This window comes from Phascolarctos cinereus, unplaced genomic scaffold, assembly GCF_003287225.1.
Source record: "Phascolarctos cinereus isolate Bilbo 61053 unplaced genomic scaffold, phaCin_HiC Scaffold_2;HRSCAF=192, whole genome shotgun sequence".
Classification (NCBI taxonomy): domain Eukaryota; kingdom Metazoa; phylum Chordata; class Mammalia; order Diprotodontia; family Phascolarctidae; genus Phascolarctos; species Phascolarctos cinereus.
Window position 1 is genome coordinate 345355245 of NW_027555625.1, and position 12629 is coordinate 345367873.

At 41.3% G+C, this 12629-nt stretch overlaps 1 protein-coding gene and 1 non-coding gene across 2 annotated transcripts in view; both read left to right on the forward strand.

The window, feature by feature from the left end:
* The window catches only part of MACROH2A1 (macroH2A.1 histone), a 100392-nt gene extending 88813 nt beyond the window's left edge, over positions 1-11579 (forward strand). The window contains 1 exon segment of the mRNA XM_020991241.2: positions 10796-11579. Coding sequence (XP_020846900.1) covers positions 10796-10961 — 166 coding nt within the window. The 3' untranslated portion in view covers positions 10962-11579.
* Positions 4421-4527, forward strand: LOC144456099 (U6 spliceosomal RNA). The gene has a single exon (XR_013485001.1). It is a non-coding gene; the product is annotated as a U6 spliceosomal RNA (small nuclear RNA).
* Positions 11580-12629: the final 1050 nt, after the last annotated feature.

The window sequence follows — 12629 nt, forward strand, 5'->3', positions numbered from 1 at the left end:
ACTGGACATTTGCCTCAAATGATTTCTTTTAAAATGTGCTTTGGATAAATAAAGCCCAACATTGTAACATGGGATGCAGGAAACTACCTTTGGCATCTAGACATCTTGTTTCCAGCCTGTTAGACCACAATATGTATTGAACCTCAACTCCATGCAAAGTCTTCCTGGGCTCTGGTTGACATTAAGAGTGTGCACACAATCTCCCAGGAGAAAAAAACAGAGTCAATTTGCTCTCTTCTAGTTAGGGGATTTTGCACGAACATTTCTTGAATTTATGATTCTGAGAAAGCCAGTTTAGGTAGGACTCTATTCCCCTTTCCATTTGGCAAGTGCAGGCCCTGCAGTCATTTGCATGGTAGGCTCTCCAAGCCTTTTGAGCAGGCAAAGACTGGGTGGCAGGAGGAAACACTTTGGAATTCCTTCACCCAGTAAGCTCAGGGTTATAGCTAGTAGGCCTCTCCCTTGTGTCTTTGGCATTTGGTCCTAGAAGAAAAGCAAATTAGAGAAAAAGCAAAAAGAGATCACAGATGCAGCATCATGGCATAAAATGGGAGATAATGAATTAGCATTGTGTTGTGTTGGAAACCCTTGGTTTTGTTTGTTTGTTTGTTTTATTTTAGGCAATTGGGGTTAAGTAACTTGCCCAGGGTCACACAGGTAATAAGTGTCAAGTGTTTGGTCTGAGGCCAGATTTGAACTCAGGTCCTCCTGACTTCAGGGCCGGTGCTCTATCCACTGTGCCACCCAGCTGCCCCCGGAAACACTTTTTTTGAGACTCCACCTACCATCACTGACTATCTAGGAACTCAGGGGGCATGAGGGCATTTAACATAGCAGCTTGTTCAAGTTTCCACTATTCACTGCTTGAAAAAATATGCTTTCAGAACAGGCTCTTTGTTTTATTGCTAAATAAGGCACCTTCTCGTGAAAGCTGTGAATTTCTTAAAAGTAGCTTCAAATTCGTCCAAATGTCAGAGCAAGGCCAGGACACTGTTGAAGACATTTCAAAAGTGTAGGAATGATAATGGTAATAGGACCGTGGTCCATTTGGAAGAGCAGCAGATGCAGCACAGCTGCTCATTTCCTTTCTTAGACATCATAGTCTCATCCATCTCCTAAATGGTTAAGACAATAGAAAATGTTTCTGATTGCCACTGCCCAGCTGTACTAGAGGACACAGCAGGAAGGCAGGAATGCGTCATGGTGTAACATTTCCAGGGAAATGGCCTCCACGTTTCTGGGCCAATGAGTGTATCCTCGAGATAAAACCAGCTTAATATGTAGCCTGCATACACAGCCCCAAATCTTGATAGGTCAGACAGAACTGAAAGTAAGCACCAAATCAGGCAGGTTGACACTAAAGGACATATTTTTGATAGACCCAAGACTAGAACAGTAAAGCTGGAGGAATTTTTTTGTTGCTGTTTGGTGTGGAATTATGATTTCATCAAGGTAAGGAATTCTTGGTATAGAAACTCCACTGATTGGCAACTTTGCAGTGGATCAGAGTCAGAAAAACCTGAGTTCAAGTTATATAATAATTGTTACTCTTGTAACCTATAGTCTTAGAGAGTCGTCTGTATGCTGAAAGGTTGTAACTTGCCCATGTTCACACACCTTATATGTGTCAGAGGCCAAACTTGAACCCATGATTTTCTGACTCCCAAGGTAGTGTCCGCTAGGCCATCCTGCCTCTCCAGAGAAGTAAGCTTGGCAAATGTCTATACTTAAATGGATAAAGCCATTTAAGATCTGCTTATAAAGTACAGAAATAAAGGGGTTTGTGGACTAAGGATGATACATAAGCATCATTGCTCCATAATTGAAGGACCGATTAGTTAGGTATTTGGAAATCATATAATCTAAACTGGTTCCTTTAGAGAGAAGACCACTGAGGCCTAGAGAGAAGTGATATGTCCGGAGTCTCAAAGCAGGGATTAGAACCCTGTTCTATTATCCTGAGTGTCAGGCTTTTTCTAGGACACCAAGCTGGCTCTCATACTCAGTTGGTGGATTGTTGGGCTCTGCACTTTCTTCCTAATGCCCTGATGGTTTCATTATTCATAAGCAGTGAGTACTCTTGGAAAAAGGAGACTACCATGTATCTTAGTCTGACTCACAAAGTAGGGGCCAAAAATGCTGAGCTAGAAGTAGAGACTTTTTATTCACTTGGCCAAAATCATAATGATTAAAAAAAGTAAGATTCTTTTCATTTGCACTATATCCGTTTAACAAACTCAGCAACTGAACGTGTGCTTATAGAGCGCATTAGTTCTCTAAGTAGCTATTGTAAACAAGAGACAAAGAATAAATGATTTCTGAGATTCCATAATCCTAGGAATTAAACTGGATTCCTATCCTCATGAGACTTACCGTGTAGTTAAGAGAGACATGATGTACAGGTATAAAAAGATAACCACCAACACCAGACAGTGTGTGCTAATTACTTACTAAATGAAATAGTAAAGTAGGAATTCAGGGAAGGAAGAGATCATTGTCAGAAAAGGCTTCCTGTGTGACTTTGAGAAGCTCTTTTACTCATTTGGGCTCCAGCTTCCTTATGTGTAAAGTGAGAAGATCTGACTAGATGATCTCTTTGGGCCCTTCCAGCTCTACAATCTATCATGAAGGTGATCGTTTTGGAAACTGGACTTGCAGAATGGGGAGAGCTGGGAGGACGACAAATAGACCAGACCGTCCGGAGCAGAGAGTGTCTAAGTCTGGAACTGTAGATTGGAGCCATTTTTTTTTAAATGTGGTATAAAATGAAGCTGTACCAGTGCAGTCACAGATCCTGACTGCAAAGAAGAATAAGAAAAAGATAGGCAGTATGACATCGTAGGTAGAGAGCTGGCCTTGAAATAGGAAGAGGTAGATTCAAATCCAGTTTCTGACACGGCAGCTGTGACAGTGGGCAAGACACTGCACCTCTCCGAGTACCTCTCTCTAAGACTATGAGTGGCAGAGTAGGTGCTCATCTGTATTGAAAGGAATCACATAGCCAGTGTTTCTCCTGTGCCCAGCCCTAGCCTCACCAAAACAAAAAGAAAATGCTGACTCTCCCTGCTCTCCTACTACAGATGTTATAAAAATAATTTCATATTAAAAATCACTTTAAGCCCACCCTGGACAAAAGGGGGAGTTTCATGGTCATTTGGGGACCTCTTTCTTTTTACTTGAGTATACACATAAGGTTTCTTCTCATTGTCATGCTTCTGGAGTGTTAGTGGAGGCTTTCCCTGCAGGCTGAGAAGTGAACCAGAATATTCATGGAGCTCTTTCTTCGTCACATAGCAAGGACAGAGCAGTTTATGCCCCAGGCACAGAGAGGACCCATGAAGGAAAATTTTGCTTTCAAGATTTCAAAGATCTCACTTACTTAGTGATGGCACCAAAGTACTGAAACTCAGAATCTAATAAAAATAGCCAAATAATGCTAATAGCTGACGCTATTATTTATTGCTTTATGGCAGAATTTCTTAATTTTTTTTGTGTTGTAGGCCACTTTGGCAGTTTGCTGAAGGCTGTGGGACCCTTCTCAAAGTAATGTTTTAAAAATGCATAATGAATAAAACACATGGAATTACAAAGCAAACTAGTTATGTTAAAATAGTTATCAAATATTAAAAAAAAAACAAAACAAATTCATGAGCCCCAGATTAAGAACCCTTGCTCTAAAATTTGCGAAGTGCTATAGATACATGTGATTGGAACCTCATAACAGCCCTGTAATGTGGGGACTCTGACTATTATTATCCCCATTTTACAGAAAAGCCATGTCCAGTACATAAAACTGCCAAGATCCCCTCTATTTTTCACGTCAACGCACAGCTTTAGGTAAAGTACGTGAGTCCTTATTCGATTCCCCTCCATTTTATAATGAACGAATCTCCTCCTCTTGAAACACAACCCTCTTCAGGGCTTAGATCAGGTATCATCTCCCTAAGAGGCCTCACTTATAAGCCTGTGTGTGCTTCTTCTCAGGACAAGGTGCAATTGCTGAAGAATTGTTTTTGGTTTGAATCCTCAGCACCTAGTGCAGTTGCTGACACATAAGTGGTTAAGACATGCTTGCTGAATTACATTGAATTCAGCTTTTGAGAAAAGAAAACATTCTTGGAGAAATGGCTGCAAATAGACTTAATTCCTGACTGGCAAGGCAGTTCTCATGGACTGAAAACACTCTGGAAGTTGTTGCCTTCTGTTATCCCTCTTTGAAACAATGTGTCATTCTTTCAGGCTGCCTGGAATTACACCCCTATCTGAAAGGGTGAAAAGAATTTGTTTTTGTCATAAAAACCCATGTCGGACAGCAAGAGGGAAATGTTTACTATGAACGTGGCATACACTTGGAACATATTTCAGGAAAACTAATATGAGAATTTTCTGTTAATAAATCCTTGTTAACTTTCATTCACCAGTGCTTGCTTCGGCAGCACATATACTAAAATTGGAACAATACAGAGAAGATTAGCATGGCCCCTGCACAAGGATGACACGCAAATTCATGAAGCATTCCATATTAAAAAAAAAATTCATTCACCAGAATTCTAGGAATGACATCATATGTGTCCTTGTGGGTGGATCTATGACAGTGTTTGTTTAGTATGTCGTACATGCATGCTTGCATGTCCATACATAGGTATGGTGCTCAGAAAAATGTTCCAGAATTTAAGTTCCTAGACATAATGGACAGCTTCTGTCTTCTCTTCACCTGAGCGAGTTTCTCCAATGTTTACTGTCCTGGTTCTGTCAGACCGCAGAAACAGATAATTTTGAGGGCTTAGATTGCAAAGTAAACACTGGTAGTAGAGGAGTGGATTTAAAATAATCTCTCTCCTACTACCTCCTCTCTTTGCTCTGAGTCTTTTCCAGCGACTTGAGACAAACACCATTAAAAACACTGAGTGAGGGTCTATTAGAGATTATCCTTATGTATAGGAAGGTATTATAAGTATGTTCTTATTTTATATCAGTTTCCAGATATATCCCTTGGGACCATGTTAAGAGGCTAGGTCTACACGACCAAAATGATCTCCATTCAGTTCCCAAGCTCTTAATTTGATTGGAATGGTTCAGATGATCAAGAAGCAGAGAGGCCTAGGGTCACATTACCTGGCTGCAGGATTGTAAGTCATTCAGGGATCAGAGAGCCCTTGAGTACTTGCTATGTGCTTGTCACTGTGTCCAGACAAAGAAGTAGGTAACATAGCCTCTTACTCACATAAACATGACCTGGTTTACAAGTTCATAGATTTAGAACTGTGAGGCCATCTAGTTCATTACAGATCAGGAGCCACAACTCCCGTAGAGGTTAAATGATTTGCCCAAGGTCACGTAGATAGTAGCAAATTTGAGATTTGAACCCAGGTTCTAAGATTGCAAATCCAGCATTTTCTCCACTGTAGGGAAGATAAGACATAAGATCATTTATTTTTTTCAATAAACATTTATTAAGAACTTGTAACGTAGAGAACTGTGCTGTTAGAGAACAATACATAACAGTAGACGGCCAAGCATTGACACAGACATTGGTTTTTTTAGGACCTCCTTCAGTAGAATGAAAGCTCTTTGAGGGTAGGAGGGACTATGAGGTTTTTGTCCACGCCTCTGGCATATAGATGGGTACTTAATGAATGCCTGTTGTGTTGCTCAGCCTTCTTTTCTGCCCAGTGCCATAGCGTATGCCAGATGAAGTCAGAATAGAGATGGTCCTCCAGCTCCAGTGAGAACCACACGCCACTTTAGAAGCAGATTGTATCAGCGTAAACCAAATAAACCAGAGAATAATGGGGTGAAATCCCGTTCCCCCTCCCCATCAGCCAGGGCCCCTGCTGGGCACTGCAATCACAGCCAACAGCTTCCCCCTTCATCAAGGAGGTATTTTGAGACTCAACAGGAACCCAGACTGATCCCTACAGTGAACAGAGTTTTCTCTTCAGGCATGTGTTTCTAGAGCTCCTTCCCACATCTTTGGCTGCTACTGGGTCCATTTATGTCTGCAGTCCTGGGAAGGCTTCCCACTCCCTCCCAGTCCAGCCTGCTTGGGTTGTTCTCACAGCTGGCAAAATTAATGGAATCATTGTAACCTGATCAGGTACTCTAAGAAGCAGCTGTACTTACGGCATGAAAATAATCTTTCGTTCTTTGTGTGACACTTAAATGATCTCTTATTCAAATGGTCTCTACATGACCCTCAGCACCACTCACCCCACCCCCATGCCTATGTTAGCTTAGCTCAGGAATGGGTCTGTGTAGACCTAGTGTGATTTTGCCAAGTCCTCAGCCATGGACGACCCATGGGAATGAGAGGAGGCAGTATGGTACAGGGGAAAGAATATCCAATTGGGGTTCAGAGTCCCTGGAGTCAAGTTCCAACTCTGCTTATTCATTACCTTTGTGACCTTGGGCAAATCATTCCATCTCTTCAGGCCTCATTTTGCTCCCATACAATGAGAGGGTTGAACTGGATTAACCTAGTTCTAGTTCTAAAATTGATGATTCTATGAAGGGGAGCTTAGCTACATGTAGCCTCGCCCTAACCTTGGCCATACTCAGAATGATAAGATTTTCCACATACATTCCCATCATCACACATGGTGATATCTTTAAAATTAAATGCTTAGATGACAAAATGGAGGAAAGAAATCCTGGGAAAAGTAGATAGTTGGGCTGGCTTCTTTCATATATGCCACAGACTCTACCTTCCTATCTTAAATTTAAAATGATGTGCATTATTTTATGTTAAAATGAATCAGGAATAGAGCATACCACCTTTTTTCCCCCTTCTGTTAAAATTAGGCTAATATAATACATATCTGGAAAAAATTTGAACAGAAATGGGTATCTAAAGAAAGGGGGGGAAATCATTCTGTCCTATTACTGGGTATGTCTTTTCCATCTCTGGAGTGCTGATGGTATGTGCCAATTCATTTTCCTATTCAGCTTCCAGAACTTGTCTATACTGCCTTCTCCATACTGTGATTGTAAAACCATAGATAAAGAGCTAGAGGGAACCATGGAAATCACCTAGTCCAAACCTCTCCTCTTACACATAAGAAGACAGACACACAGGTAATGAGTGGCAGAGTCAGGATTCAAACCCAAGTCCTCTGACTACAAATCCAGCATTCTTCCTACTGTATCATGTTGCCAACCCCATGAAAACATTGCCCCAACAAAGAGAGGTCTTACTTTTCAAAATCTACCAGAGAGACTCTCCCTCCAGATGAATACTGCTCTCTTTAAAGTAGTTCTTTTGGGAGACAACATGCTGCTTATTTAATCCAGTGGCGCTGCTTTTCCCCACAACAATTCCAGATTTCCCTTTTGGGAACTGCCATCAAGGGCCCAGGGCACAGGCTTTCGAATCTTCTATGGTAGCAAATATTCCTCCTTTGAGGCTGGATCTAATTTCTGGAAATAATCAGAAGCCCCTTGGAGCCAGCCAAGTCCAATATGTGATTAAGCTTGTAAGAGTGTTTTCAGTGCAAAATGGAAGTATGACTACCAATTAATGAAATGGCTTGTAATCTGGCTATGGATGAATGGATGATTTCCTGAAGGGAAGTCCAGAAATATTTTAGGCAGTAGCAGCGTTGTTGAAATGAGTGTACAGTCTTCTAAAGAGTACATCTTAAAGAAGATAGTTCAGTTCAGTAAACATTTGTTAAGCATCTACTGTATACTAGGCCCAAGTGAGGCATCATAGTATATTGATTAGAGAGGAGGCTTTGGAACCAGGAAGACCTGGGTTTGGTCTCACTTCTGAAACACGCTAGCTGTGTGACCCTGGGCAAGTGGGTGCTCCAGGTGACTCTGGGACTAGAAGCAGCGGAGAAGCTGTTGCCTTGGTAGATTAACGAAGTCACCATTCTCACTTTTGTCTCTGTGTAACACGGGGATTCAGGAAAAAAAAAAAAAGCAGGACCCACCCTCAAGGAGATTACATTCTCCCGCACTCTTTTTTGGATGTACAGAATTTGGTATGTTAAGCAAGGCTTTAGTCCCACCCAGCCTGTTTGGGAATAATTGCACTAAACCTGTATTCCCTTTCAGGGTTTTACAAAAAGGCCATCTGTCCAGAATGGTCATGTAAAGAGGAAAGGGGGAGAATCTGGTAATAAGCATTTATAAAGCACCTGCTATGTGCTAAGCACTTTTTACAGATTACCTCATTCGTTCCTCAGGACAGCCCTGGGAGGTGGGGGCTCTTATTATCTCCATATCCATTATCCCCATTTTACAGTTGAGGAAACTGAAGCAGGCAGGTTCAGTGATTTGCCCAGAGTCACACAGCTAGTAAGTGTCTGAGACCTGATTTGAACTCGGGCTTCCTGACTCCAGGCATATAAACATGTATTTAACTCATGCTCTGTACTGAAAATTGAGTGTATGTGTGCAGAGCCTAATGTGAGTCGAACCCTACTGACTGACTCCTTACATATGAAAACCAGGCCTAGACTAGACACTTAGCCTTCAGAGTAATTCAACAAACATTTATTAAATAATTATAATATGTCAGGCACTGTTCTGGGCACTGGGGATGCAAAGGTAAAAATGAAAACATTCTCTGCTCTTGAGGAGCTTACTTGGGGAAGCAATATGTATCCTGGTAAATAAATAGAACTAAATATATGCCAAGGAAATGTAATTTCCACGACAGGCAGGGGCAGGGGTAGGGGGTGTGGAATGAGGAGAAAGGAAGGAGGGACAGCTACTTGGAATCATCAGGATATGTTTGTTGAAAAAAATAAAAAAAGAATGAAAAGACCCTGCCTTAATAAGATGAAAAGCATTTATTTAAAAGCAACATCTAGCGTTATTTACGTTGCAATAGATTATAGGCTTCTTAAGGATAGGAATTATTTATGGGAGATAGTGTGGACAGAAATCTGTCCTTGAAACCAAGAAGACCTGGGTTCCAGTGATGCCTCTGAAGAATACTAGCCACATGGACCTGATCAAGTTCCTTTAAGCCCTCAGTGCCCTGAGTTGGTACTTTCTAAGTTGAAGTTTTGGTAGACGGAATTTCCTCATCTGGAAATTCCCAGTATGAATCAAGTTATAAATCCAGTGCCTTTCCAGGTATAGTAGTAGTAGATGTTTAACAAATGCTTGCTGAATGAATGAAGAAATGAAGAAACTCTAGATGTTTCCTAATAAAATCAGTATGTCCACTGTCACCATTATTATTTGGCACAGTATTAAAAATGCTAGCTACTGCAGGGAGGCCCCAAAAATGTAGGAAGTAGGCCCTGAAGAAGAGGTAAAGTGATCGCTCTTTGCAGATCGTAGTATGGTTTACTTAGGTTTGCCTAAAACTGGCATCCCAGCTTTCATCTGGAATGTCCTACGTGGACGTGCTTTTTCTCCTAATACCCAGTTTGGCCCTAACAGGAGTTATCGTCATAGTGTTTGTCCTTGGCCTTTTTGGATGGGTTTCTTGCCCAACCGTGATTTTAGGTGCCTTGGTATGTGAGAGCCATGCATGGGACACATCTAGAAGAACAATCATACAGGAAGTATGTTGAGTTGTTAAATTTCCCTCCATCTTGGCGCATGCCAACAGGAGAAATTCAAAGATGCCCCACTCTAAGAAGGTCTCCATTGAGACAAAAATCAACTGTTGGAGAATTAGGAGCCGAATTGTCTACGAGTTCTGCTTCAGGCCCTTGTGTTTGTGGATGGCATTTAGAGAAATGCACAGAAATTCACCCACCACAGGGTGTAGGCTTATGGCTTCCAGCCTTTCCTGTCCTGTGGTTTTGCTCCACCACTCCTGAACGTGCTTTATGAAGTATGTTTATTTTGTTAAAAATTAAATTGAATTAAAAGAACTTTTGTGTTGAGAATTGAGTGATATGCCCTGAGATTATGTATTTAGGTTGTTTTAGTGTTAGCATGCCCACAGACCCTTCAAGGCCCAAGCTGGCCTTGTATGAGCATATATAATATTGAATAATATGTGTGTATGTATGATATTCTGTATGAGCATGTCAGAGGTGTAGTCAAGGCCCTGTGACTTATTGAATAGAGTTCAGGGCTTGAAGTTAGATCTATGAGCATATCATGCCTTACATAAACTCTGTGTGACTTAGGCAGAATTTGAATTGGTAGGAGTTCCTCTACCAGAAATCCGCATGCTGTTGGAATCATAGGCCTTAAAATGCTTCCATTTCTGGGTATTTAGACTATTTAAGGAATCATAACCAGTGTGGCACAATGGAAGTAATGGTGCTTTGTGGTTTGCAGAAGTCTTGAGTTAGAATCTGGCTCTGCCGCTTATAACTGTGACCTGGGACAAATCACTTCTGCTGTAGGCCTGAGTTACTCATTTATAAAATGAGAAGGTTGGATTAAGTGGCCCTTCCCATTCTGTATCTGTACGATTCTCAAACACTTTGATGTCCATTTGGGAAACGACAGGGCAAAGTCTAGACTCTGTTGGAGGAGCAACACTTAAGTCATCACTGTTCATTTTCTGTCACATTCATTCAGCAAACACTGAGTGCCTACTGCACAGACCAAATACGCTAGACAAAAGTAAATGGTCTAACCTTGCCCTTTCAGATTTCGATCTGACACATCTGCATGAAACAGCCTGAGAGAATGACGTCGTAGCTTACTGGACCAATAATTCAGAGGGACAGAGCTGGAAGGATAGCTCATAGGACACATATAACTAGCTGATGGGGAGGGGGGGCAGCCGCTGCTACTTTTGACCTCAAATCACCGCCACCCCCCCATTTGGGGTAATCATGTGCTAACTCTGATGTACTTTCTCCCTTCACAGAAATGGTTTCCCCAAACAGACAGCAGCACAGCTGATCCTGAGAGCCATCTCCAGCTACTTTGTGTCCACAATGTCTTCGTCAATCAAAACGGTTTATTTCGTGCTCTTTGACAGTGAGAGTATAGGGATATATGTGCAGGAAATGGCAAAGCTAGATGCTAACTGAGTTGAAAGAATTACAGAAGCAGCCCAAACTCACTTGGTCCTTTTCTCCAATTTAAAATTAAAAAGAAAAAAAAATTCCTTAACTCCTAATTGTGAGGCAACACCCTTTATTTTCAATTTTGCTCATCTAGGGAAATGAGGTTTGGTTTTTGTTTTTGTTTTTCAGGTTAATTTTTTTTTGACCTTCTAAAATGTTTTTATGTTAGCACTGATAGTTGGCGTTACTGCTGTTAATGCACTGTTTCAGCCCTTGTATGAGTTTAGTGTAATCTAGGAGATTTTATAGTTTTATTTTAATGAAAACCGGATTGATGCAGACAGTAGTGGGAAGTACATTGTCTTTTACATGTGGAAGAAACCAGGAAGCCCTATTTTGTAACTGTGTTGTGGTACGTAATCCTACATTGCGTGATGTTTCCTTCATCACATTGTTCTCATTTTTTTTTCCCTAAATCAGCAACAAACGAAAAAAAGAAAAAGACAAATCACATCTAATTTCTGTTTACTTATTGTCTTAATGATGGATCTGGAAATGGGGGGGAAAGAGAAGCCTGTTGTCCTTAATTATATTTGCAATTTGGAATTTGTGTGAATTGATTTAGTAAAATGTTAAACTGTTTCTGTGTCATGGTGTGTTTTTGGGTAACTATGCCAGAGAGGCCCATGGCTGGCTTCTCACAGTGATCGGGGGAAGGATGTCAGACTCTAGGAACGGCTCAGATCTTGCTTGTCTAGAGAAGAGGATAGGCCAGGGTTCTCATTCCCTAGCCCCTGTTTCAGCTCTCAGAATACATAGCCCATCCATTCCCACTCACGTCTTCAGGCAACGAAGCTCATGTTCTACCTGCAAAGTCAGATGATGGACCCTTTTGTCTTATGTCGTAATCTCTCAGAGTTAGACTGTGGTCCTTTCCAGCTCTGCATAAGATGATGGACCCTTTTGCTGCGTATCATACTTCCCTTCTAGCCGTGTGGGTCAAGGTCCAAAGGCTCAGGAAGGGACCTTTGTCATGGACTTGTTCCTGCAGCCATCCTCCTATAGTTGCAGACCCGGGTCTCTAAAAACAAGTGTTCAGTGTGACTTTATTAATGTGATTTTTCAGTGAGAGGCATTTAATATCGAACCTTGGGGTCACACTCAAATATGAAGAGGGGCCACAAAACAGTACATAAAGATCCCTGCTGCAGATTGACTTAGAAAACCACATGTATTGTATTTTATTTAGTCTCTTAAATATTTCCCAATTAATTTTAATTTTGCCAGGGCAGCACTGGGCTGCCTTTTTGACATCTTTGATGTACCTTCCATATCCAGAAGGTGGGGCTTCAAGTCCTGCCTGTGGCCCTTACAAACTTCATAATTGTGGAAGATTCAAACTTTTCAGGCCCCAGGCAACTCTCTCTAGAGCTGTTCATTGAAGAATAGCTTCCAATTTGCATTGTTAAGAGTCTGCTCATCAAGAGATTCTATCTCAATAAAATCTCAGGTCTGTACCTCCCCCCACCTCATTAGGGAATTTTGTAAAAATCATAATGAATGCTTGAATTGGAAACACAAACCCTTTTAGAATAATTTTGTTGCTTCTATTATTTCTTTTCTCATTGGAAAAGATCCTCATGTTGGGAAAGATTGAAGGCAAAAGGAGAAGGGGATGGCAGAAGATGAGAT